This window comes from Glycine max, chromosome 8 (genome assembly GCF_000004515.6).
Source record: "Glycine max cultivar Williams 82 chromosome 8, Glycine_max_v4.0, whole genome shotgun sequence".
NCBI lineage: Eukaryota > Viridiplantae > Streptophyta > Magnoliopsida > Fabales > Fabaceae > Glycine > Glycine max.
In genome coordinates, this window is record NC_038244.2 from 9,516,884 (window position 1) to 9,542,365 (window position 25,482).

Sequence of the window (25,482 nt, forward strand, 5' to 3'; positions counted from 1 at the left end):
CGACATTGCATGATATTTTGTGAAAGTTTTCTTTAAAACAAAGTTGGCATTGATTTCATCCTTTTGAGGTTTTTTTAGTGGCAGCAAACTGCCAAAGAGAAATAAAGCAAGAAAAGAGGTTTTAGTGTCAAACTTTTCCCTTTACTTTGGCCGATCTACTTTGGCAAGATTAACTTTTTGGATAGGACTTTTTTGGTCTAGACGACAAATATTTTCCATTGAAGGCAATCCTATTCAATTCGGATAGAACCAACATGAGCTTCGGACAGGATTTAATTATGTGTTAAATTGATCATTAGAGGGTGTTCATCACATGAACTGCACATGACTTTTGTAAGAATCTGTATAATCGTTCTATTTATGAACAACTTAGACTTTGAATCTGTGATCGAGGATGCTATTTTCTGATCTGTAACTCCAATCTTTACATTTTTATAATATATAAACAGTGTTTTATAATTCCTATTTCATGTTTAATTAATGGGCTTTTAGTCTGTTTTAAGCTTGATTCAACTGACATGAATAACAAGCATATCAACAACATCAACCTCTATTAATTATTGAAATGAATTAAATATCTTGGCGATATAATAGAACTAAGGTGTTTTGACGATATATATTTATAAGATTTTATGTAAACAATGAGATCACGGGCAAGTCCTTTCATTGAGATTGGGGTGTACGTCAATGTCACCCATAAAAAAAAACAGTTTGCTTAATATTTATCTTTTAAAATTTAATAATTGTTTCTCTAAGTTCTTTTTAAGAAAAAGTGTTTGACTCCTTCTGTCCTTAAAAAAATATATTTTTGTAATGAGAGAAAGAAAGAAAAGAAAGTTTAAAATTTGAATACCAAGAAAAGTGAAAAGAAAAAATTATGAATTTTTGTTTTTTAAAAATTATTTTTTTCCTTTTTCTTTCTATTTTTTTTTCTTCCAACCAAGCATATATACCATAACTAAGGTGTTAATCTTATTTCGTTGGTCACAGCAGTTATGGTGCAATAGGTATTTTCTTTCCTTTCTTGCTAGCTCTTCGTTCCTAATTGATCAGTTCCTTATAATAATAAATATTAGTATTTGTTTTATAATAACATTAATTGCAAACTTGAGTACCTGATATTATATATGCATTAATCTATTTTGTCGCCTTCTTTCTGTACCATGGCCTGAATTTATCCTTATTTGCCTTCTTTCCTATATTGTCTTCAGATTTTCCTTCTAAACTCGATCTTATTTCTTGCTTTCTTTCATTAATTCTCAAGCTTAGTCTCATTCTCATTGTACATGCCTGATATGATGAGTTAGGAAAACCACTAAGCCCTCATGCAAATTGTTTGACAAGAGAAGAGGCAGGACAAACAGTAAATCCCAAAGACTCACAATTCTCTCTCAAGAAAGAAAGATGGTGAAAATCAATGAATAGGAAGCGAGTGGTTGTAAAATCAAGAAACAAATTAAAGACGGTACATTTTGATATTAATTTGAGAGATATATATAATTGTGAACTTAAGTGAGACCATTTGCGTACAAATAGGCGGTTTCAAGGCCCGGCTACCCTGGGCAATTGCCCAGGCTCTGGCATAACCCTTTTAATTTTATGTTACTAATATTTTTCTTTTTTTTTTTGGTGCTGTACTATTATTTTTCTTTATTAATGAATTAAACGGGCAACTATCATGTTTAGCACGCAGATTCAACAAAAAGTATCTTGATGTTAAATAGTTAGTTGAACTAGCTGGCATAACCCTTTTTGTGGACTGTGTATTCTTATCCTTCACTCTTTTTTTTTTTTTTCTTGGTAGAATTTTCCTTCTCATTTATTTACCCTTTGTAAACAATAATTACGATAATTCATGCAATAGGGTAATAACAACTATAGAAACACCAATCACATGAATTCATTATTATTGGTCAGCTTTTTCACAAATTTACTATGAGCTTAAAGCAAATATCATGTGATGTTGTTCTATAAATCTAAGTTGTACATTTATCAATTACTAGTATTTTAGTGAATGTTTATTTTATATAACTAAAATTTATAATTTATAATAAATAAATACTTATATATAAATTATGAAATAATTTTACACAAACATAAAAATGGAGAAAATTAAAAGAAAAATATTAAAGAAAGGGCAAGAAATTGAAAGGGCAAAACAATTGTAAGAGTTAAAAATTAAAAGGGCAAAAATATAGGTAACAGAAACAAAAGAAGTAAAGCTTCGTCACCGCAGCAACACTGTAGAAACCTTAAAGCTTCCGCCATCGACACCTACTGGTTCTTTTCCGACTACCGCCTTCCCCTTTTTTTTCGGTTAGTAATTGTTTAATTTCAACTGATTGTGGGTTTAAATTGAAACAATTAACACAAAGGTAGCAGAGAAGAAGAAGAAAAATTTGGGTTTATTTGCACCGCCTAGTAGTAGCAGACACAGAGAAGAAGAAAAATTTGGGTTTGTCTTTGAAAGGTTAAATATTTTATGTTATATAGAAGTACTAACATTGTGAAAATGGGTCCCATATTTTTCAAGTTTATCTAAAATCTCATATGGTGAAATTATAATATTGTATCATACTGATAACTTCAATAAATTTCATTATAAAAAATATTTACTTTATAATATATTTTGTCATTTTGTGTGCTGCTAAGTGTCAGATTAAGCTACTACACAGCAAGATTCATTGGTTATAAAAGTTTTATTGATAAGTCAAACTAAAGTGTGTATCTAGTAATATTATAAGCATATAGTATTATTTATAATAGCAGTAACAAGATCTTTTACAGTGGAATCATACCACTTGTAAATTTGTTTATTGATAGATAAATTATCTACAATAAAGGTTTCTTTTGGTTATCTAATTTTATTAGTTTCTATAATGGTGTTTAATTGAATATAATATAATGCTTGTTCCTACTCTTTATAAATCATAAGAGATTACTTTTATTTTGAAAAACTATTCTTATTTAAATTTTGATTCTTATGATTTTAATTGTTAATTGAGTATTAACTTAAGATCATTTAATTTCAGAGATGAGGAGATTTTTGGTTGATAGAGCAAGTATTGAGAATGTGAATGTTGTACAACAAGAAGCCGAATTAGAACCGCCACCTAATGTGGTTAATGAGTTTAACCCAAATGAGATTGTGCGTGATCCAGGTCATAGGAAACAAATGAGCTTTCAAATATATTGCAAAGAAAAGATCTTAATATTGTGAATGTCATGGAATTAGTTGATGTTGTCAAAGCTCGGTTGGGCACAATGAGAGAGAGTGGCTGGAATAATTTTTTTGCCGATGTCCAAGGATTTTGTGTTGCTAAAAGTATTCTGGTACCAAATATGGATGACGAAATACCAGTTCGGGGTCGTTCAAGAGCAGAAGGGAGGACTATCACTAATCTTCATCATTACCGTGCAGAGATTTTTTATGTTGCTATTGATAAAATATGTGTGGAGATGGATCACCGCTTTAGTGAAGGAAGTAACATTATACTTGATTGCTTCTCATGTCTTGACCCCAAGAACTCTTTCTCCAAGTTTGATGTTGATAAGCTTGCTCGTCTTGCTGATATTTATCATGCAGACTTTTCTGATGATGACCGAGGAACAATTAGGGATCAACTTGAAACTTATGTGCTTCAAGTGAGAAGAAATGCTTCTTTTTCCACTTGTGAAGATGTTCAAAGTTTGGCTATGAAGATGGTTCAAACTGAGAAACATTTGGTATTTCCATTGGTTTATAAACTTATTGAGCTAGCTTTGATATTGCCGGTGTCGACAGCATCCGTTGAAAGAGCTTTTTCAGCAATGAAGATTATCAAGTCTAAATTGCGCAATAAGATCAACGATGTGTGGTTCAATGACTTGATGGTATGTTACACCGAGCGGGAGATATTCAAGTCACTTGATGATATTGATATTATTCGAACATTTACCGCAAAGAAGTCTCGGAAAGGACACTTGCCTCGTAATTTTATTTAACCCGCTATTGTAAGATTATGTTTATCTCTTTTATTTTAAACTATATTTTTGTTGACAAAATGACGAGTCTCTTTTATTTTGATTGATTACTATTTACATATTATATACAATGTGAATTTGCTATCTTTAAATTTTTGCCCAGGCTTTATAATTTTTCTGGCTCCGCCACCGGTACAATTGAGATAGTTGTTTGGGCTGTTTCTTCTTCTTACCAAACAATTTGAAATTTGAAGAATGAATATAGGAAGGGAAGTTTTGTCAATGATCAAGATGAGAGAAGGAAAAAAAACTCCTCCAAAGGTTTTTTATAGTGCAAGAGAAAGAAACAAACAAAAGAAATTACACCCAAACTCCGGGAGTCCTCACAGCATCAGCCATAATCAAGCTGAGCAACTCATGAGGTTAAAACCTAACATAGTGACATAATCCCCACACATGTTTCCTTCTCCTAACGAATGCATTCCTCCAAATATTACACATGTTTATTTCAATAAAAAAAAATTATTTCATAGTAAATACTAAACAGAATAGAAGCTAATAGATCTCTTCTTAAGGGGATAAACTTTGTAGGAAAATACGCACGAGTTTTTGGAGCAATAATGCACCAACCGGTGATCTTTGTCAAAATTCATTTATATGTGTTTAATTTTTTTAATTAACATTTATTTAAACAAAACATTGGTCCACATAATTGTTCATGCGTTTTGTGCCTTATGCTTTTCGTAATGAATAACATTGCTGAATTTTGATGTACTTATTGGTGTAATTTTTTATACTATCAAATATCAATTAACATATTAAAAATAATTATTATATAAAGTAATGATTTTTAATTATATGAAAGCTCATTAGATTTACTATTAAAATTTAGCTTTCTCGACTTTCAGTATACTTTTATTTCCTTCGCTTTTCTTCTCTTTCAAATAACATAAATTAACATTTACTATAATAAAATATTTTTTATCTTAATAAATATTCAAATTTTATGTTTACTTTTTAAATAAATATTTTGTTTGTATTGAGTCTCTAATATTATAAAAATAATTTTATTTTTTATTCTGTCACTTTTTTCAAATCTATGATAAATTAATAAATTGTGTTTCTTTTCCTTAACTAATTTAGTGTATAAATATATACAGAGTATTAAATTAGTGTATAAATATATTTTTTTCAAAGTTGGAGCCAACGAATTCTGACATATATAAAATGATGAAAAACATCTTCACCACCTTCCTTATATCTCATTCTCCCTGGGGGATTTCAAACTCGACTCGTGCAATTCATTCATTCACCCGTATTTTTATTCTATTTTCTTTTTCTTCGAAATCTATCTCTACACACACGCTCAATTATTAGTTTCTCTCTCTTTTGTTCATTTTCTTCTCCTTCCCTCACGACGTGAAGAAGATTCGTTTAATGCAAACATTATTCTTTGAAAAAAAAAATTCCTAACACCTAGATATTCAACATTTTCTGAGAGTTTGATGAGCATTTTCGTTATTCTCCAATTCGTTTCAATACTTTTTTTTATGAACATTTTGGGGGGTTTCTTTTATCACTTGGAAAATGAAAATGGGGGGAGGGGGTTACCCCATTGTTATTATTTATTTATTTATTATGAACGAATAATGTACGTAAATGCATGCATTTATCTAATACTAGTGTAAAAAAGTTCCATATTTAACACACTTACAACAACATTGCATTGCAATTTTGATGTCTGCTGATAATCCCAAAATTTGACCTTTTTTTTAACTCTTATTTTTTATGCTTGATTCTATCTATCTATCTTCCCCTTAAAGATTAATCAGAATTAATCTGAAATGGAGTTATTATTGATCATGTTAATTATTCAAATATTCTTTTTTCTTTTTTGGGGGGGATGGGGGGGGGGAGATTAAGGAACTAATTAAGGATTATTGTAGCAGAAAAGTGTTGTTATTACAACATTTCTTGGGGTTTTGTTTTGTTAGTCTATAACCAAATATTTCTTTCTTTCCAGGTAGTTTAGCTTGGCTGCTATTACTGGAGTTGCAGTTTTGAACGATAGCTGGCTTCAAGGGTGGCAATGAATAATCAACGGTTGGAATTTGGGAGGCCTGTCTCAAGTATATATGCTATGATTCTTAATTTCATATTCTCGTGTATTTAACTGATTTGCCTAGCTAGTTGGAATGATTGATCCTGATATGATATTTGAATGACTGTTGGATCACGTGATGGCTTATGCATTTATACAGTTTTTTTCTGGTTTATTTAGAAGTTATTGACTAACTCCATGATTCCTGGTGAGGGTTTTTCACCCTACCATTGAGGGAAAACTTAAAGCAAGAAGGTTTTTCCATCTTTATTAGGTTGCATTTTTGTTGTCAATGTTGTTGCCTATTTTTTATATTGTTTTATCATTTTGGTGCATGTAAGATTTCTGGATTTCAAATAATGACTGGATGGTTGTGACTGGAAACTGTCTTTATACAATGCATTATTGGGAATATTTGGTCTTCTTGTCAATTGTTTGGACTCATATAGAGAGTTTGGGAGATATAAGGTTGGTTGGGTAGTTAAAAAGGAAGGGAAGGAAGGAAAGGTCCTGGATTCGATCCTTCCTGCTAACAAAAAAGTAACAATTAATATTTGTAGATAAAAAAATATAGAGCTTGATTTTAAGCATAGCAGCTTAATATTCTTTAGAAATTCTATCACAAAGAAATAAAGGGATGTTTCAAACTGTAGTGGAAATGGGTTGAATAGCTCATCAAGGGCCTACTAATAGTTCTATAGCCTACCATGCTGCCTGGTTCGACCTTGTTTAATAAATAAATCAGGTTGTTTGGACTTTTTTAAAACCTATTTAATTAAAGTGGCTAAGCCTCGGGCCTTTTAAAATATATTTTCATGCCCGCTGGGCCAACATATTGACAACATATACTTAAAGTTTGTTAATTTTATCAATATAATATTACAAAAACATTTTCAATATATTGTATATCTTGAAAACCAAGGCTTAGACCTGTTGGCTTTTGTAAAAGCTATAATGCAAAGTAAGCATTTAAACAGGCTTTTAGGTTAGGCCAAGCAGAAAAGAATAGCCTATTTATTATAATAGACTGGACTCAAAGTTTATGTTTGAAAAACAGGCTTATTCTGTTTAAGGCAAATCTGGTGTTGCTTATTTCCATCTCTAATTGTGAATGTAAATTTATTTTTGCATATTTTTCTTGAGAAGTTGAATGATTGGCAGGTTTCTTACAGGTAAAAGAAGATTGCAGGATTTATTGCTTCAAAAAGATAATCGCTTTTGTGCTGATTGCAATGCTCCAGATCCTAAATGGGCGTAAGTGTATTCACCATTGTACATTTTTTTTTGTCATGTGTGTGTGGTTTATGGTCATGGTCACTGATTATAATACTCAAAACTGGAGTCTGAGTGTTGAATATTTTCTGGGAAGAATTTATAAAGCATCCTTGTGATTAAGTTGTAGGAAACTAGCAACATGAATTTTCCTAAAATGATAATGTGGAATGCATATTACCTCTTAGTTGTGAATCCATTTTTCTAACTGCTTCTTCAGGTCAGCCAATATTGGAGTTTTCGTATGCTTAAAATGCTGTGGTGTGCACAGAAGTCTTGGCTCTCAGATATCAAAGGTAACTATTCCTGATCCACTTTACTAAATAGTTTAGAAAAGAAGATTTTCACTTTACTAATAAGGAATTTAAACTGAGTTCCTTCTTCATTTGTCTAGAACAAATTGAGAGACTAATATACCTATAGATGTGGCTAGTTATTTTTTGAATTGGGTTCGACTTGATTTGATGAGAAAAGAATCAACCATTCTTTATATATCTATACTCATGAAATAGGCTGGTGAACTTTACTTTGTCAGGGTGCATTATTTTGTTTCATTTTTACTGCCTTATGTTTTGGGAGTTTGCAGGGAAGCCTTATTCTTAGATTCCATGCCACAGCATGCTGTGAAATGATATCTTGTGAAATTTAGACAAAAGAAACACTAAAATTAGTGATCTGATATTAGGAGTGAAAACTTTTCAAATAAGGGTTTCTTTTCAATGTACTATTTATTTATCCTGTAATATAGCTGTAATCACTAATCTTTCTGTAGTTTTCATTGTTTAAATGAATAAGACTGGTAGGAATGGAAAATAATGTCTTATAGATAAATTATTACAAGGTATCTCTTCTCATGTCTAATTATGAAATGTGAACTTTCAATTTATTGTTGCTCCTCTGCTGCCACTGGATCGTGCTATTTGAGTTTCTCTTGGTCATTATTGTCAAATATACATATTTTTCTTTACCTGATTTCAAATAAAAATTCTGGATTTGTCAACTTTTATATTAGATACAGGGTGCAAGTGAATTTTTATATCAAAGCAGATAGAACCAACAGCTAGACACAGGTTCTAGCTGTAATAAGTCAGAAAGTAAACTTGCTATTTTGATGACCAAAGTCATTGAATTGGATTTTTTATTAAATGTATGATCAAAATTTTAAGAAAGTTAGTCATGTCAAGTAAAGCTCAGTTTAAAGCTTTTGTGGCATGAAATTAGGCCAAATAAATCTTCAGTTCTTCAAAGATAACTAAATGATAGATAGTGTGATCATTCCAGCAGTGCGTTCACAGCCCCTCCCAATTTATCACTCTGGTCTACTAGTTACCTGTGTTAAGATTTCGTATAATGAATGTACTATAGCCAAAGGTGCTGAAGCCACTGCATGAAGCTTTTTTGCTTTTTTATCATATTATGCCTGCTCTCTTTTCAAATGAGTTGTGTTTATTAAGTTAATAGTGTGCTGAACTTATCTATTTATGCTTGGTCTTGTCGTGCATTAAAACCTTGGGACATTATTTTCTTACTTACAGGTTTTATCTGTGACATTGGATGAATGGTCAAGTGATGAAATAGATGCAATGATTGAAGTTGGAGGAAATTCTTCTGCTAATTCAATTTATGAGGCTTATTTTCCAGAAGGATTTACAAAACCTGGACCAGATGCCACTCATGATCAGCGTGTGAAATTCATCCGGTTAGATATGTTTTCATCTAACTTTACACTGTACATCTACCATTCTTAGCATCATTTGACTTGTTTTTTAAATCTATTATATATTATACTTATGGTCACCACAAAATGGTTTAAAGCTGTAGTCAACTTTAGATGATATAGATAAGAACTTCTGTGCCCTCATTGCAATTTTTTTCTTCTCATGTTTTTCTTTTTTCTTTTTTACCATTTGGCTTTGCTGAGTCATTATTTTCAAGTTTTTGTTTTTTCTGGTACTCTTTTTAATTGCAGTCCATTGTCCTAGGTTGATAATGGACTAATCAGCATGTTGTTGGGATATTGCTCATGGTAGCATCATCTATGATACCAATCTGATCAATCCTCAAGTTAAGAGTGGCATTTTAATTGTGGAAATTTTTACTGCAGGTTAAAGTATGAGCATCAAGAATTTTTGCAACCTAGTTTGCGCATTGTGTCAGGAAAAAGCAACCCCCCAAAAAGTATATCCAAAGGGATTATGGATAGTTTTCGAATTACAAGTGATTCACAGCATATGGTAATTATATTTTATATTATAGGTCCTTTGAATGGAGATGTATTTGTTTGTTGGCAACATGTTGAGTTAGCATATCCAAGGTAACTGAGTTAAATTGGTGTTGTACGTACCCAGATGAAAGCCTTCTAATGGAGATAATTTTATATAGACTGCACTTGTCGCATGCATCCAACTTTACTACTTTGGTAGTAAATGCAACAAAATTATTTTCGTGAGTGGTTTACTTTGATGTTTGACTGATATTAATGGTTAAAACAGGAAGGAATGGTAGAATTTATTGGAATGTTAAAGGTGAAAGTGATCAAAGGCACAGATTTAGCTATCAGAGATATGATGACAAGTGATCCATATGTTATCTTGAAACTTGGCCAACAGGTTGGTTGTTCTCACTTCTCATTAGCATATATATTCTTGGGAAACTTTTGCCCTTTATCTTTTATTTTTAATTGAAGAGTAGTAGATTTTGATAATTTTCTTTCTGAATTGACTTTGGTGCTATGCCTCCAGACTGTTCAGACAACTGTAATAAAGAGTAATTTGAATCCAGTCTGGAATGAGGAACTTATGCTGTCTGTTCCTCAGCAATTTGGAATATTGAATTTGGTAAGATTGAATTTCATCTTGTATTGTTAGAAAATGGAAACAAATTCTGTGATGCTTATTCGGTGTTTGGATATTTGGATCTTCATGTGTGATACTTCTATTTGTCTGTATGTGTGTTTTGGTACAGAAGATACAAAATTGATTTCTGGTGTAAAAACATGTAATTTTATCCTAACTGCTGGTTACATTGCATTGCAGAATGTATTTGATTATGACTTGTTTTCGGCTGATGACATAATGGGGGAAGCAGATATTGATCTTCAGCCCCTGATAACATCCGCAATCGCATACGGTGATGCTAGAATGTTTGATGATATGCAGATAGGAAAATGGCTGAAATCCAATGGCAATGCGCTTATAGATGATAGCATAGTTAATATAGTTGATGGTAAGGTTAAACAAGTCATATCACTCAAGCTCCAGAATGTTGAATCTGGAGAATTAGACTTAGAACTCGAGTGGATGCCTCTTGATTATTAGAATTAAATGAAGCATTCTTGGATTGAATGGGGAAACAGTAATTCCAAATCAATAACTGCACGGCACGTCAGAAAAAAAAAAAAAAACACTGCATGAAATTTTGGGACGGCAGCATCTCATATGTTGCTGAGCTATATTCTAGATATGAAAGCATATATTCCTTAAGTTTTGCACCAAATTGGGGTGGCATGTTGTGAAGAGCACTAAACGAATTTACGGTAGAAGATATAGTTGCAAGTTGCAAGTTGCAATGTCTTTAATAAAATATGTTTGGAGATTGAGTGGACAGTAAGATTTTTTTGGTGGTAGCAAGATGATACAAGTCAAGAAAGATTTGAAGAGTATTACTTTAAACTTTCATTCAAATCGTTGCAAAATTGATGATCTTAGGTTTCATGATGAGCATATAAAGTTTGAAATGATTGATGATTTTGGTTCTATTATTTATTTATTTTTTAAAGTAATGCTATATGATTTTATGATTTTATAATATTTCATTAAAATAGTAAATAAAAGAATATGATGGGTACTCGTATTAAAATTAAAACTTCATTATTTTGTTAAAATGGCTTTGTACTCAAAACTATAATAAAACACTACTATGTACATGTTTCTGACCAAAATAAACAATATAATGTCCAATTTGTTATCTAAAAAAGAAAATAAAAAAAACTAATTTGATTCATTTTGTTCAAGGTTTAAATTCCGTTAATCTGTATTTCTAAAAAAAATCCATTAATATCTGAAGCAGAAGAACTAATGAAAAGATTGCCTGTAATAAGTAAAATTTAAAAACTTTGATTTCCAAATTCCAATGAACTTAATACGTAAACTCTTTTACGGAAACAAAAGTCTGTAAAGAATAAAATGTGGATACATTAGTCCTGCATTTTTTTTTCTAAAAAAACGTAGTCCAAATTATAAGAAAGATGGAAGTATTTTATTGTTAAATTTTTTCCCTAATTAATTATGATGATTACACTGTTTTTCTCGTGTTGATGCATTGACTGAGTTATCAATAAAAATAAGATATATTTATTGGTTAAATTTAAAAATAATAACTTTTTGAACCATTTAATGTATGGATAATCTTAAAAATAAAATTAAAATTTAAGACAAAATAACTAATCCAATCATTTTATTAATGTTAATGAATTACGTAATTAGTTTTTATACATGTAGAACTAGATGTATTACAAGATATACAACAATGTATTTTACATTTAAGGATTTGTTTTAAATTTAAGAAAAAAATATTTTTTAAAAATTTGTTGTAAAAATAATAATTCATATGTTTTTTTTGCTTTTTTTAAATCATGTTTATTGTTTAAACCACCACCTTTTAAAAGTAAAACGAGAGGCATTAATTTACGTTGTCTAAATGGTAAAGTAAAATAGGTTTTAAACTATAAACATAATTATTTTGGTCCATCAAAAGAAGCACAAGATGAATAGAAAAAAGTAAAATAGATAAACAAATAATATTATATAAAGTCATAAATTTAGAACAGCTACCCTTTACATGCAACGTGGAATCATACATAGCTAGTGGGAAACAAGCAAAAAATCAAAATGAAATCAAGAACACACAACACTCACTCAAGGGTTGCGTACCACCAATTGCAACTTGTTGTTTTCCTCATCAATATTTTCACCGCGATTCTCATTCTCACCGCAAAACGCTGCGTTTAACTTCTGCTTTCTGTTTCTGTTTCTGTTTCGGTACTTTAACAAATAGATCAAACCCGAAGCCACAAGCAGAACCGCGCCGGCCACGCCGCACCCCAAGCTCGCCATCGTCAGCGCCTTTCCCACGCCTTCGACGGAGTGGCCTCCGTCGGTTTGCCACCACGCCGGCGGGGAGGCTTCGCCGGAGTCCATGGCACGGGGAAGTGCGACGTCCGAGGAGGAGGACATGGACGGAGAGGAGTTGGCGCTGTTGAAGAAGGATCGCATCTCCGGCGAGGAATGCGGCCCTGCCGGCGAGAGTGTCTGGAAGGTGAGGCCGTGGTCCGACGGCCGGAGCTCCCTGGCCGAGGAAGCTCCGGCGAAAATGAGTGGCACGAAGACAGCGATGGCGAAGGTTACTTCCATGGAGAATGAATTTGGAGTGAACGGTTGGAAGAGGAAGCATATATATAGAGAGAGGTGGAAGTGTTGTGGAGAATACGGTGTCGTTTTGAAATGAGCATGATGAGAGTGTGTGTGTGAGAGAGAGAGAGAGAAAGAGGCTTAAACTTAAAGAACGTCAAAGAAAGAAAGAAGAACAGTGGGTTTTGTTTTGTCTGAATGTGGAAAACTGTCTGTTTTACAATGTGTCGGAGGAAAAGGTTCCTTCATCTTCCACCCTCGCCGCTCTCTCCTTTGTCTTTTTATTAACTCGCCTTTTCTTTAAGGTTGGTTTAGTGGGATAATTAAGTATCCTCGTGAAGTTTATTGCAATACAAAATGTTGACTTCTTATTTTTTTTTCTCATTTTATGTATATTAAAAAAGCAAGTTCTGGTAATTAAATGGACACAAGCATATGATAAAGGAAAATACTATATATATATATAGTATACCATCAACTTTGTTAAGTGCGTTAATTTAATCATAAAAACATTACTACTTGTCAGTACATTAGTGAAAACTCTGTTTTCTAAGCCAACAATTTCTTATAATTTTGAACACGATAAGTGCGAGACTGCGAGTGATATATGTATGTATTAGTATAAAGAGTTGTGGAAAGTGACGCAAAAGAATCAATGTAAGGTCGACTCTCAGTATTTACGTAGATATACCAAGAAATATGGCGAGTTTGTCGTCGAAGAAATTGTAATTTATTCCCATATTAGTTGACATGCATGCAAATATAGTTTGCGTTGTTAAATTAGACTAGCCGTGCTAGTGCGATTATATATGGGAAATTTTAAGCATTAAAATGATAGCGTAATGGGTTTTGTAGGAATAATGCGACTACCATATGAGTTCCGATCGAACTTGTGAGTCTCATGGAAGCTGTTTGGGTGTTCAAGATTAAGGAACTTGAGATGGGGGTAACTTGAATCTGAAAAATTTGTGTGTTTACCATGAGAAAAACGGTTTGGAAAAGAGAAAAACAAAATATAATTCTAACTGATTTTGCGAGCAATTTTTTTAAAAAAAGAAACAGTCAAAAAACAAGCTTCATTAAATAATAATAATAAATTGCACGTGACAAGCTTAATAGCCCCTACGTCATCATTTAACCGTGAAAATTAAAACTTGTAACTCAAAGAAATTTTTAAGACTTTTATTAGTCAAAATTTTATTTAAAGACTAAAATTTTAATTTAAAAAAATTAAGTTCAAATTCTTTATCCTAATCATTAAATGAGTTCTTAAAGTGTCAGATCAAATCTAGTCATTCTTAATTCTTTAATTTTAAATTCAAGTTTTTTAAATCAGTTATACACATTTTTATTTTAAATATTTTTATGATGACTCATGTTACAATTTTAAATAAAATTTTAGTAAGTCATTTCCCTTGTGAATAAAATTTTCAAAGCTAAATCAAATATTTAATTCACACAGAAGCAATTTATAAACTAATTGGAATGTACTATATCAGTATAAAGGGTTTTTTAAACTAATAATATACAACTATAATTAAATTGTTATGTATATGGTATTGGTATATAATTACTTTACTAGTTATATAAAAAATAGTTTCTAATTAGTTTATACTTTTCATCCACAATCCATCCAAACTAAACTCATAATTTATTTCTTGAGATATATCAAAGATTACCAGCTGGACCAGAATTCCAAAATCAAGATTCAAAGTAAAGTTGAACTTTGAAGTATTTTACCTTTTCTTATCATTCAAGTTCATCTTGAAATATATTGCTTTTGGTAATGGGTACAATTTCAACATTATATGTGGATGAACAATGTTAGGAAGAAATTCCGCCATAACCAGAATGTAAGTGCGAACCTACCGCGAGAAGAGGAAAAAAAAAATTTTAAAAAAAAAAGTAAAGCAAGAGTGTGACAAGAAATTCCAAAGGAAAATTCCGAAGATGCTGCCGGGCTTCACTCCTGTTATAGAATTGCTTTTGTGAAGAAAAGTCGCGGAAGGAAGGAATAGTATAAAAGATAAAAAGAACAAACAAATAAAAAAGAAAAAGTAACAGGGCAAAGCCATATTCGAATGTGAATTAAAAAGATACAATCCATGTACCGGGAAAAATAAAGAAAAAAAGAAAAGAAGATACACTCCTAGCTAGTTTAATAACAACGCTTAATTGTTTTAGTGTAATTACAAGTACTTTATTTTGCAGATTATATGCTTCGTATATAAAAGATATGTCTAGGGCTTTTATTCCACATGGCCCTTGATCGACCCACGCTTTCATTTTTCATCATGGATTGATCGGTGTTCAGGTACCCAAAAAAGTACCTAATAAAGAATTGATCCATGGTGTGTGTCTCTCCATTCCATATAAGACTTCCTTTGCGATCAGAAGGGAAAGAAATGCATCTAGCAACTAATTTGAATACTCAAACATTCACTAATTTGTTCTTTATTAATCTAAAATTCATAATTATAGGTTTGATCAAAATTAGTAGTGCATATAATAGTTCGGTGTATGTTAATTATATTCAATAATGACATTGATTCAAAATTTCTTCTCTTGCTTTCTTTTTTTCTCTTGAAAATCGTGCCAAGAAAGACACTTGAAATTTACAACACAAAAATAAAGCAATAAGAACAACACATGACACTCAAATATGCAATGATTATTGTTGGTTGGGAAACGAACACTCAACATATGGAGCATTGCTTAATTGGTTTTGTTATGATGCAGAAATATACATTTTCTCGTACAAGCCTCGTGCTGCAGATTATATAACACATGGAATGGCATAATTAAAGCTGCCATGCATTTTTTCCATTATGATGTTTACTTGTTTCTATGTGCATGGTGGTATACTTGGGGTGCTGAATCAACTTCTTCTAAATGGATAGATATATGTTGATATGAGAGAACACAACCCCAGAGGGAATGTTGGTGGTGTCTTGATATTGATGTTGTTGCTTTTTTTTATTATTATTATTATTTGCGGTTTTGCATTGCATGCACCTACATTGAAACTTAACTTATTCTCACATGCCCAATCTTCCTTTCGTTGAAAGATTGTTAAGGTTGAAAGGTAGTTGGGCCAGAAAATTTTGGTTGTTTTGTTCGGGATATATGTATACAAAAGAGAAATTATTTGTAGCTCAATTATGATTTATTTTAATAAATGAGAGGCAGATAAAGAAAAAAGAGAAAAAATTTGAGATAATTGATAAGATGAATAATGTAATGAGGAAAAAAATAAAGAGAAAATTGAATTAAGAAAAATGTTTTAAGAATAATTTTTTGTACCTATATATTTTGTTGGCTCAACCACCGGGTAGGTTCATGGGAGATGGATTGTATTCGACTTTTGCATCATTCTGTTCTTCTAGTACATCAGGAAAACAGGGAACAAAGTGGGCCCTATAAGTGTAAGGCCGGCCCAATGGTGAAGCCCACAAAGTACATGCTTTAAGTCTTTCAAAAAATAATTCTACTTATTAATTACTATGTTCTTTTTTTAATAAAAAAAATAATTGATAGTTAAAAAAAACGCAAAAACACCTTAACATTCCATTGGTAAAAAATTAAAGGGTCATGACAGAAACCAGGAAAGTTGTTATAAAAGTACTGTATTCTCTGTGAACAAATTAATTATGCTATACTAAACATTGATTTCGAACAAAGTTTACCATTATAGACAAAAATAGAGCTGTTAAGCTTCCTAGCGTACCTCTGATTCCTCAAAAACTTGGGATCCATTCCTTTGGTGTAAGTGTGGTGCAGTGGTGGTGGTTTTGGGTTTCTTGATGCCATTTTGTGGACTTTTTAGGACTGGTTGTAGGCAATTGCTTCCTGCACCCCTTTTTTCCTTCTGCATCCCTTAGAAGACAATTCTAATGCGCACTCCATTGCGGCTGTGACAATTCACCCGTTACGTTATTGGTGGCATAGGAGCCTACCATGCAATTTGCCTTGTTCTCTTAAAAAATGGTAGTGTAAAATTTGATTCAATTGCAAATTCAAGATCGGATGAAAGGGTATTATTAAACTACTATAAAATATTACACTCAGCAAAATTAATGATTTTTAATAAATTTGATTTTATTATAAAAAAGTACCACTAACATTTCTTAACCACTGGAAGAAAAAAAAAAGAACTTTTAGTATTATAGCATAAAAGCCAACCAATCCATATAATATTTTCTAGGGAAAATATTTTTTTTCGTTCATATACTTTCTTAAATTAGTGATTTTAGTTTCTATATTTCATCATTAAACATTTTATTTCCTGAATTTTTTAAAATAAGTATTATTAATTTCCACATTATTAACGTTTTGGCAGGAAGACTAAAATCATATTTGAAAGATTAGAACCAAAATGTTAGATGAAGTAAAACCAAAAAAATCTTCCTATCTCTTATAATGAAACACAATAATAATAAAAGTTATACTTTTTGTAGAGAATATTGGTTGGCGAGCATGGAACCACACAAGAAGAGAAAGAGGAGAAAAGAAAAGTAAAAAGGAAAGGAAAGGAAGGATCTTTGGGGAATTGGGAGGCAAGGAAAGAAAGATGCAGGATTAGGTGTGTGGATAGGGAGGGTCCAGCGTAGCGTACTACCTGGCTTCTGTTCTTTCTACCCACGACTTTTCTCTCAAACCAACCACATCATTCAACTATTGCACTGCCAAGGTTCGTTTCCAATCTCTAAACCCTAATTTTCCTCCCTCCAATTCACCTCAAGGAATTCCGTTTTTAGTATGCTATTCAAGTGTTCTTTTATCTCTTTCTCTGCTTCTATTGAAATTCGGTAGAAGAACTACTATGCCCTGATTTTTTTATTAATCAGAATGAACGTGGATTTTGGCTTTGTGCTTGGGATGTGAAATTTTTTCTTCACCCTTGACTCACATGTACTTGGATATGTTCTTTTGTCTCTCTATATTCTGGCTTTGTGGATATATTATCATAATTGTATAGCCAATATATATTCAGTTGAAGAACTATAAATGTATATACAGTTGGCTTCTGCTGTTTTTGTTTTCATTTCTCTTTCTATCACTCTTTTTTATCTGTATTGCATGTACCTGAAATACTTCTAAATTCTGTTAACAATCTCTGTTCTGGTTCCAGGTTTGGACAGTGTTACGTGCTTCACGAAACATGACCTCTGCTCACGACCTTACTGGTATTTTACATGAACAAAATCCTTGATCCTTTTTATTTTATTTTTTTGTAACTTTTCCATTTATAATGAGTGGATTACCCGCATGTTTCAAGTTAAGTTAACAACACATGGAACAATATTATTGGTGTTTTTGTGTCTAATGGAATTGTTACAACAACAATAGCCTTGTCTCAGTCTAATGGAATTGTTAATGGAGAAATTTCTATTCAACAGAAATTAGTAAGGTTGAAGATGGAAAATATGAATAACTACTGTTGTGAGTGTAGTAAAATCTTATTTTATCTTGTATTTTGTGTGCTGGAATTATTCATTTGTGAAAATCATAAGAAATGGTAAAAAAACCACCTTTCTTAAAGGGAAAAAAAATGAGAATTTTCAGGAGCCGAAAGTTAAACCATTTATTTGCATAAAAACTCATGTTTCTTACTGTCTAGTAACTTTTAATCTTTGGCTACAATTCACAGGCAACTTGCACCGGATGTTACCCTTTCTGTATTGGTTGCCTTGTGAAAATTATTATTTTGTCGTAAGATTATTTTGACCCCTCAGTATCATAGATCTATATCTCCCCAGCTTTTGGGTTAGCCAATGTATCTTTTAATCATGCAAGTCATTAAAACCATACACTCTTGCACAGAAGCTGCATAAAAATAAAATGATTTATGCCTTATCTTCATCTTCTTCTGCATTTATGTTGTGTGTAATTGTGTTTGCTGGTTTTCTGAGAAGCATCTTTTTTTGTATGTTTTGCCAAGGGACTGCAATCAATATATCCTAGCTATTATATTTTTAGTTTTTACACATGGCTTCATCTTACACCATCTTTAAACTTAAAGTATCTTATTTTAGCTTCATGATTTGAACTTCAAAATTTATTTCAACTTTAGTAAGTCCTGTACTCCTCTAATCCTGTAACCAATTTTGTTTTTAACTAACTCCTGCACTGCCCACCCTGTTATAAGTGCTCGCATATTTCTTATAAGTGCTCACATGTTTAGTAGTTGAGAGATTTGGGCAGAAAAATTCACTTCAAACTACTGTTTTTGACAATCACTGTTTCTTCTGTATTTGCAAACTCAACATAAATCTGGAGTTTGTGTTCCTATTGTGATATATGCTTCTGTGTTCTGATTGCTGGTCATGCATTATAAAACACTAGGTTCATTTTTAAGATATTGTGTTGATTTTTGATTGAGCTTCTTTGCTATTATCCTATTGGAAGTTTGGTGTTTTTCTCAAATTGAAGCAATTCACTTGTTCCTTCACTCCATCCCTAGCACAAATTTACTGTCTGAAGTTATGTAGCAAAATGTTTATCCAGATAATGAAGATGATGGACAGCAGCAGTCAGAATCACAAATTCAGTCCCCTTCTGCAAATGGAATTTCTGATCCAGATATTAGTACCCAGAATGTCAATGTACAGTATGCAACACCTGGCCAGCTTGGAACTGGGCATGCAATGGTATGAACTTCAAGTTTCTTTTTGTTTTCTTCTGATTTTGCCTTAGAAGAACAAAATATGTTTCTTCAATGATTTTGACATCATCAGTCCAATTTGAATCAGCATCCTAATATTTAATTAATTCCAGAAATACTAAGGAATGCTTTGTTTTGTATAGGCCATAGCCATTGTATATCATCCAATGTGTCTTGCCTGTTGTAGGTATAAGATAGACACACATTGCTGTTGTTTTGTCATTGAAGCAAATTGACTCTGAATATTAGCAAATCATGATGAAAATTTTCCCCAGGTTTATTCTTCCTCTAATTCATGAATAAATTGGCTTTTTTACATTTTTTTTTATCCGTGAAGGTGGCATTCCCAATTTGCCACAGCAAGCTAATTTGAAAGTAGCTATTATATGAAAGGAGTTCTGGATGCAATAAATTTCTTCTTGATCTTGTAATAGTTAAAACTGAATTTCTTAATCAGTACCTATTTTGGCATTCGAAAACTTAAGGCTTCTGGTCTGGCAAATAATGATGCAATCTGAAGTTTTTCTTATAAAAAAAAAAGAGTGTCCTTTAGAGGTTGTGTTTGGTGAATTAAGGTTGATTTTTAAGAAGGCAGAGTTTTTTGTTGTGGATATTGAAGGTAAATGAATAATTGCCCGAGTGAGTACTGGTGTCGGTTGTTATTTAGATGTGATATTAAAGTTTGTTCAGAATCACTGCTTGCCCTAGAATTGCTCTTGGTATTTGATTTTAAAATGTATTTTTGTTTATGCATATTACTGATTTATGTTACTTTCTTATCTAATTGAAGGTACCACCTGTGTATCCATATCCAGATCCTTACTATAGAAGCATCTTTGCTCCCTATGATACACAACCTTATCCCCCGCAAGCCTATAGTGGACAGCCAATGGTTCGCTCTAATTCTTTATTGTTGATTCTATTAATATTGTAGTGGCTTCTTGTGTCTTTTTCTGATCCTCCAATTATTGAACCTTATCCTGTGCCAGGTCCATCTTCAGTTAATGGGAATTCAGCAAGCTGGTGTTCCTCTGCCAACTGATGCAGTTGAGGAGCCTGTGTTTGTCAATGCAAAACAATACCACGGTATATTAAGACGTAGACAATCCCGTGCAAAAGCTGAATCAGAAAATAAAGTTATAAGGAATAGGAAGGTATATCATTCTCTGCATCTTTATAGTTTTTTTTCTATTGACACCAAAATTTGTGTTGTTGTTGTTGTTGTTGTTGTAAGCTGCTTGCTTCTCTTCTCTAGACTTACTTGTTCTTGTAATAATCTTGCAGCCATACTTGCATGAATCTCGACACAAGCATGCACTGAGAAGACCAAGAGGATGTGGTGGTCGGTTTCTGAATTCAAAGAAAGACGAGAATCAGCATGATGATGTGACATCAGCTGACAAATCACAATCCAATATCAATCTTAATTCTAATAAAAATGATCAAACCTCATCAGATAGGACATCCTAAACTACTGAGACGACGATACCTTAGACAGTGGAGATCTATATTGTATGTCACAAGATCAATAATACCTGCCTTGGATATCCCACTTTTGCTTCATTCTGGCTTTGTACAACACTGTAGGTTGTGTGGTAGGTAGCGTTAGTATGTCGCATGATGCAGGTAAAATGTAAATTGAAGTGATTTTATCAAATATTGACCTTTGGTAGGGGAGATTTTTATGGTGAACAGCATTTCTTTGTATTTGGTACTGTAGAGAGGTTAGAGATTGGTATTTTGTTTGGTTGGATCGTATTTATTTACCTTGCTAGTGACAGTTGAAGAAGTTTCAACCATGATTGGTGATGGATATTGATAGTTGTTTTTGTTCAGTGACTACTAGATAGATAAATAAGGTTCACATGCCTTGCTGATATTGAAATGAATCCCGTCTTTGGTTAGAACTTATCCTACCACCCTTGCCCTGCACGGGTTACTTTGGAAAAATTAATGTTACATATAATTTATGATTCTTTTTTTGATCCGTTTTATATGATTCTTCTATATATATATATATATATTTATAAAAGTTGTAACTAAAAAAGCATTTTAATTTTTTTTACCTGCATTAACACGTTAAACTCAATTATATCACTGTTTTATAATCATATTGTTTATGAAAACAAAACTAAATTTACTAATAATAAAAACTATAATAAACTTTGCTAGATATATATAATAAAATGAAATAAAAATAAAGAATCTAGTATTTGATATCAATAACTATTATTTAATTCATTAAATAATTATAAAATTATGTTCCAAATTATTATCTTCTATGACATTTTCTTATTTTTCTTACTATCTATATCTATATACATAATTTTATTTTACTATTTAAAAAAAATAACACTATAAAAAAATAGGAGAGCTTAAGTTGAGGAACTCATTTAATGTTAGTTTTAATCTTTACCATTAACTTTTTTAAAATTTAATGGTTAACAATAGTTATTCGTTAGAACCATTGTATTGTAAAGAAATAAATTGTAAAACCAAGGAGTTACAATTTATGAAAACAACCTTATTTTTTTGTGTACATATTTTTGAAATATTATTTCATTTTTATTTTCTCATCTTTGGTATTCCTATTCTATAATGTGGCAAATCAATATTCAAATTCAACTAAGGATGGGAAAAAAATTGCTCATTCATGAGAAAATACTTGCAAGAAAAAAAAGGTTATTAAATAAAAAAAAATATCTTGAAAATATATAAAATTATCAATATTTTTTTATATCTAATCTATAAATGAGGATCAATAAGAACATATTATAGAAATTAAATTATTTAGGTTTACACACATATTCTATTGAACATCTTAATAATAAAATTTATTTCGATAATCTATATGTCTATGTCTTTAAGGTGGTGTCATGACTTTTGGAGTATGAGAATGCATACTTACAGGAAAAGAAAAACACCTTAGTGGCATTGTAGAACAGAGAACCATCCAGCCCATACCGAATACATTTGTGAGACAACACACCCGAAAGCAACCAAGTGTTTTGAAGTTGTTCCGCTCTCCTAGGGTTCTAAGATACTCACTGTCACTGAGGACCTGATAGTGGAAATTCTGTCATGGGTTCCTGCAATGCCTTGGTTTCCTTGCTTTATCATTCTGATTCTCTTGTTAGACATGAATTCATGGAATTCCGGGTCACACGATCATGATCTTGGCTTTGGTGACACTGACAGCAACACTTGTTGGAGAACTACTGTGACTGTAACTTGCCCTGATTTTCAGCTTTGGGGAGGACGCGATGGAAAGCTTGTGAGTGGCACTCTTAACTGGTTGCCTGTTCGCTGGGAAACTGATGCTGTCAATCAGTTGGTAATTTTTTCATATGATCTAAACAAAAGAGACATAAATATTTGTCCTTGCCCCGTGGTTGCCTGTGTCTTTATCATGGTCTGGAGCAAGGCAGAACCCGTTTTGTTGTTTACTTAATGAGGGAATTTGGAGTTGAAAACTCTTGGACTCAAGTCTTTCCACCTTGGCAATTATTGGCGGCGCCTTTGTCGTGTATGTTTGAAAATGATGACACCATGTTGCTGGCCAACTATCCACGCTCCCAATACATTTTCTACAATCGGCGAGATAATAGAATAGTCCGTGCTGAAGATTTCAACGACAAAGTGCTGCTGTACTCCCATGATTATGTTCAAAGCTTGGTGCTGCCATATCCAAATTAAGCTACCCTACATTTGCTTGCATGAATTTTGATCAAGTTCTAGGGATGAAAAGAAGAGAAAAGAGAGATTCAATATTATTTTGGATAATATTTAAAACGAGTAAATCAATTTTTACATAAATAAATTGAGTCTTATATAATTAAACTTGTAACTAATTTATAATTAACTAAACTAATTTGTAACTAACTAAATTAAATTGTAATAAATTAAACTAATAACTAACTTGTAATCAACTAAATTATTCTTTAACTAACTTGCAAAGTATTTTCTTTATTTTACAAAGTTCAACTGGGGTGCATTTCATTACTTGAAACTTATTTCTTATAATGTGGATATCCAATACAAATGTTTACATTTCATTACTTGAAACTTTAATCTATAGTTATAGGAGGATTACCAACCCACTCTGCTGCAAAATAGCCTTTACTGTCAGGTACCACTGTTAGCACAGTTATAACTTGGCCTGTAAGTGCTATACAATTCACATTTCAATCATAAGATTAAGATGTTAAAGTGTGCATTTACCAACTCTTGACACTGAAATCTAAATCATGTGCTGTATATTTACAATTTCAAGCCTTCCACCTTGGTCTAAAATTGCTGTAACTTACCCAGTTACAGTGGAGAGATCTTAGGGCCTTGCCAGTAGGAATAGTTGTAATATGAGTCATTAGGCTAGGTAAGCTTCAGGCACATTGTAAGCGAGAATAAGCAGCTGATCACATTTTTAAGACTTAGTCTTACATGCCTTAATTGTAGCAGATAAGAAAAATGGCCAAATTGTAGCTCATCACAGCATACTCAAATTGATGTATTTAATAAATGCAACTGGCGATTATGGAATAATTGGTGAACAGGGTAAAATAAGGAGACAGTATTCTTAATTTAAAAAAAAAATTGTGGATTCAAAGTACAATTGTGGCCATGTTTATACTCCACTACTTCTATTATTTTCTTGTGGTATTTAAGTGGATTGTAGTGATTGTTGAATAATTCATTGACTTCATATACTGAGTAAACTTAAAGAAGTATTATAGTTTTGTTGAAAAGTGAAAAGGCAATAGTATAGAGTATATTGACCATATTTTATTTTTTAGTTTTCATGGGCCCTGTTTGATCTTGGGATCAAATTTCACCACCGAAAGTTATTAATTCATTTGGAGTTAAAATACTCATCACCTTACATCTTTGTACATGATGGAAGGTGTTGTTGAGGATTTGCTAGGTGTGCATGTGTGATTCTAGTTTCGGGTTTCAAATCTTCCATCATCTTGTTTCTTTACTTCACAATTTTTTTTAAAAAAAATTGATACCAATTTCTAGGGTTCCAAATTTTTTTTTATATATAAACAATGTATATTACTATAACTATAATTTATTTCCAAACAAATGGATTTTTTTAAAAAAATTCTAAAAAATTGAGTATTGAAATGAGAAAATAAGTATCCAATTTTGACATTTCAACTAAGATGAGGAAAGAGGAAGGAAGGAAAAACACGTAACCAGCAGAAAACAACAACACTAGCATATATACGAACAAAACTCCATTCATAAGAAATCCCATCCATTACGTTATCCTTTCTACACTACCAAACACAATTAGTACTACTTCCGGTCAAGGGACAAATCCAAGGAAACATTGACCTAGAAAAGACAATAACTTTAGCTTATACACGCGTCTTTATATTGATATTTTATTTGATAAAAAAATTGATATTTTTATAAACACAAAAATTATTTTAGATTAGAATATTTTTATAAGTTATTTTTTAATGAAAATATTTTTAGGGGTTTTTGTTAACATTTTATTTCTTTTAACTTATTTTTAAAAAAATCTTTAAAAAAATTCAAATAAAGCAATCAAAATACTAAACATAAAACTTGTCTTAGAAACTTTTTTTTAAAGCAACCTAAGTTATCACTAATCTTTTTGGCCATGGAATGACAAATGAGGAGATGTGGAATTGGGATGAATTATGACCTCTGAAGAAGTTTAGTTACACACTATGTTTCTGCCTTTTTTATGCTCACCCTGCTTTAATTCATAATGAAGTGATATGATTTTTTTCCCGTAAAAAAAATACTTAATTCGATTGGATCCAATTTAAACGAAAATAATGTATCCTCTTTAATTCCTTGAAGAAACATTTCCAACAATAGGAATTGATACCAAGACAGATTAATATATTTTTATCTCTTCTTTAACAACATTCTATTCACAATCATATGTAACTCCGGTCTCATCTATTATTTTAATGAATTTATGAACAGAAATATTAATGTTACACTTTATAATAACCGCTTTGTTAAACCACGCATGTTTTCCTTTTCCCAACGAAGATCGTGCATTTTGGGGGGTATGCCAAAGTCGCAGCAAA

At 31.7% G+C, this 25,482-nt stretch overlaps 4 protein-coding genes across 6 annotated transcripts; 3 read left to right on the forward strand and 1 right to left on the reverse strand.

Annotated features, from left to right (window-relative positions):
- The first annotated feature begins 3,034 nt into the window (after positions 1–3,034).
- Positions 3,035–4,082, forward strand: LOC102669329 (uncharacterized). The gene is made up of 2 exons (XM_006585144.4): positions 3,035–3,082; positions 3,169–4,082. Exons 1-2 carry the CDS (start codon positions 3,035–3,037, stop codon positions 3,982–3,984), a joined length of 864 nt encoding a protein of 287 aa, XP_006585207.3. The 3' UTR covers positions 3,985–4,082.
- Positions 4,083–7,053: 2,971 nt separating this feature from the next.
- Positions 7,054–11,077, forward strand: LOC100806567 (ADP-ribosylation factor GTPase-activating protein AGD12). 2 transcript variants are annotated; one of them, XM_006585145.3, is made up of 7 exons: positions 7,054–7,318; positions 7,557–7,632; positions 8,872–9,035; positions 9,441–9,570; positions 9,829–9,945; positions 10,078–10,173; positions 10,372–11,077. In XM_006585145.3, exons 1-7 carry the CDS (start codon positions 7,215–7,217, stop codon positions 10,651–10,653), a joined length of 969 nt encoding a protein of 322 aa, XP_006585208.2. In that variant the 5' UTR covers positions 7,054–7,214; the 3' UTR covers positions 10,654–11,077. The 2 variants fall into 2 exon arrangements, with proteins under 2 accessions (XP_006585208.2, XP_014634405.1); XM_014778919.3 differs by having other exon boundaries at positions 7,131–7,318; positions 7,562–7,632.
- A 1,030-nt stretch (positions 11,078–12,107) lies between these two features.
- LOC102669680 (uncharacterized) lies at positions 12,108–12,945 on the reverse strand. Its single transcript, XM_006585147.4, has one exon. The coding sequence runs from the start codon at positions 12,745–12,747 to the stop codon at positions 12,253–12,255; it is 495 nt and encodes a 164-aa protein (XP_006585210.1). The 5' UTR covers positions 12,748–12,945; the 3' UTR covers positions 12,108–12,252.
- Positions 12,946–17,287: 4,342 nt separating this feature from the next.
- Positions 17,288–21,384, forward strand: LOC100499754 (putative CCAAT-binding transcription factor). 2 transcript variants are annotated; one of them, NM_001248637.2, is made up of 6 exons: positions 17,288–17,434; positions 17,876–17,930; positions 19,252–19,394; positions 20,199–20,300; positions 20,398–20,562; positions 20,693–21,384. In NM_001248637.2, exons 2-6 carry the CDS (start codon positions 17,906–17,908, stop codon positions 20,876–20,878), a joined length of 621 nt encoding a protein of 206 aa, NP_001235566.2. In that variant the 5' UTR covers positions 17,288–17,434; positions 17,876–17,905; the 3' UTR covers positions 20,879–21,384. The 2 variants fall into 2 exon arrangements, with proteins under 2 accessions (NP_001235566.2, XP_040873520.1); XM_041017586.1 differs by having other exon boundaries at positions 17,429–17,655; positions 20,693–21,207.
- The last annotated feature ends 4,098 nt before the right edge of the window (positions 21,385–25,482 follow it).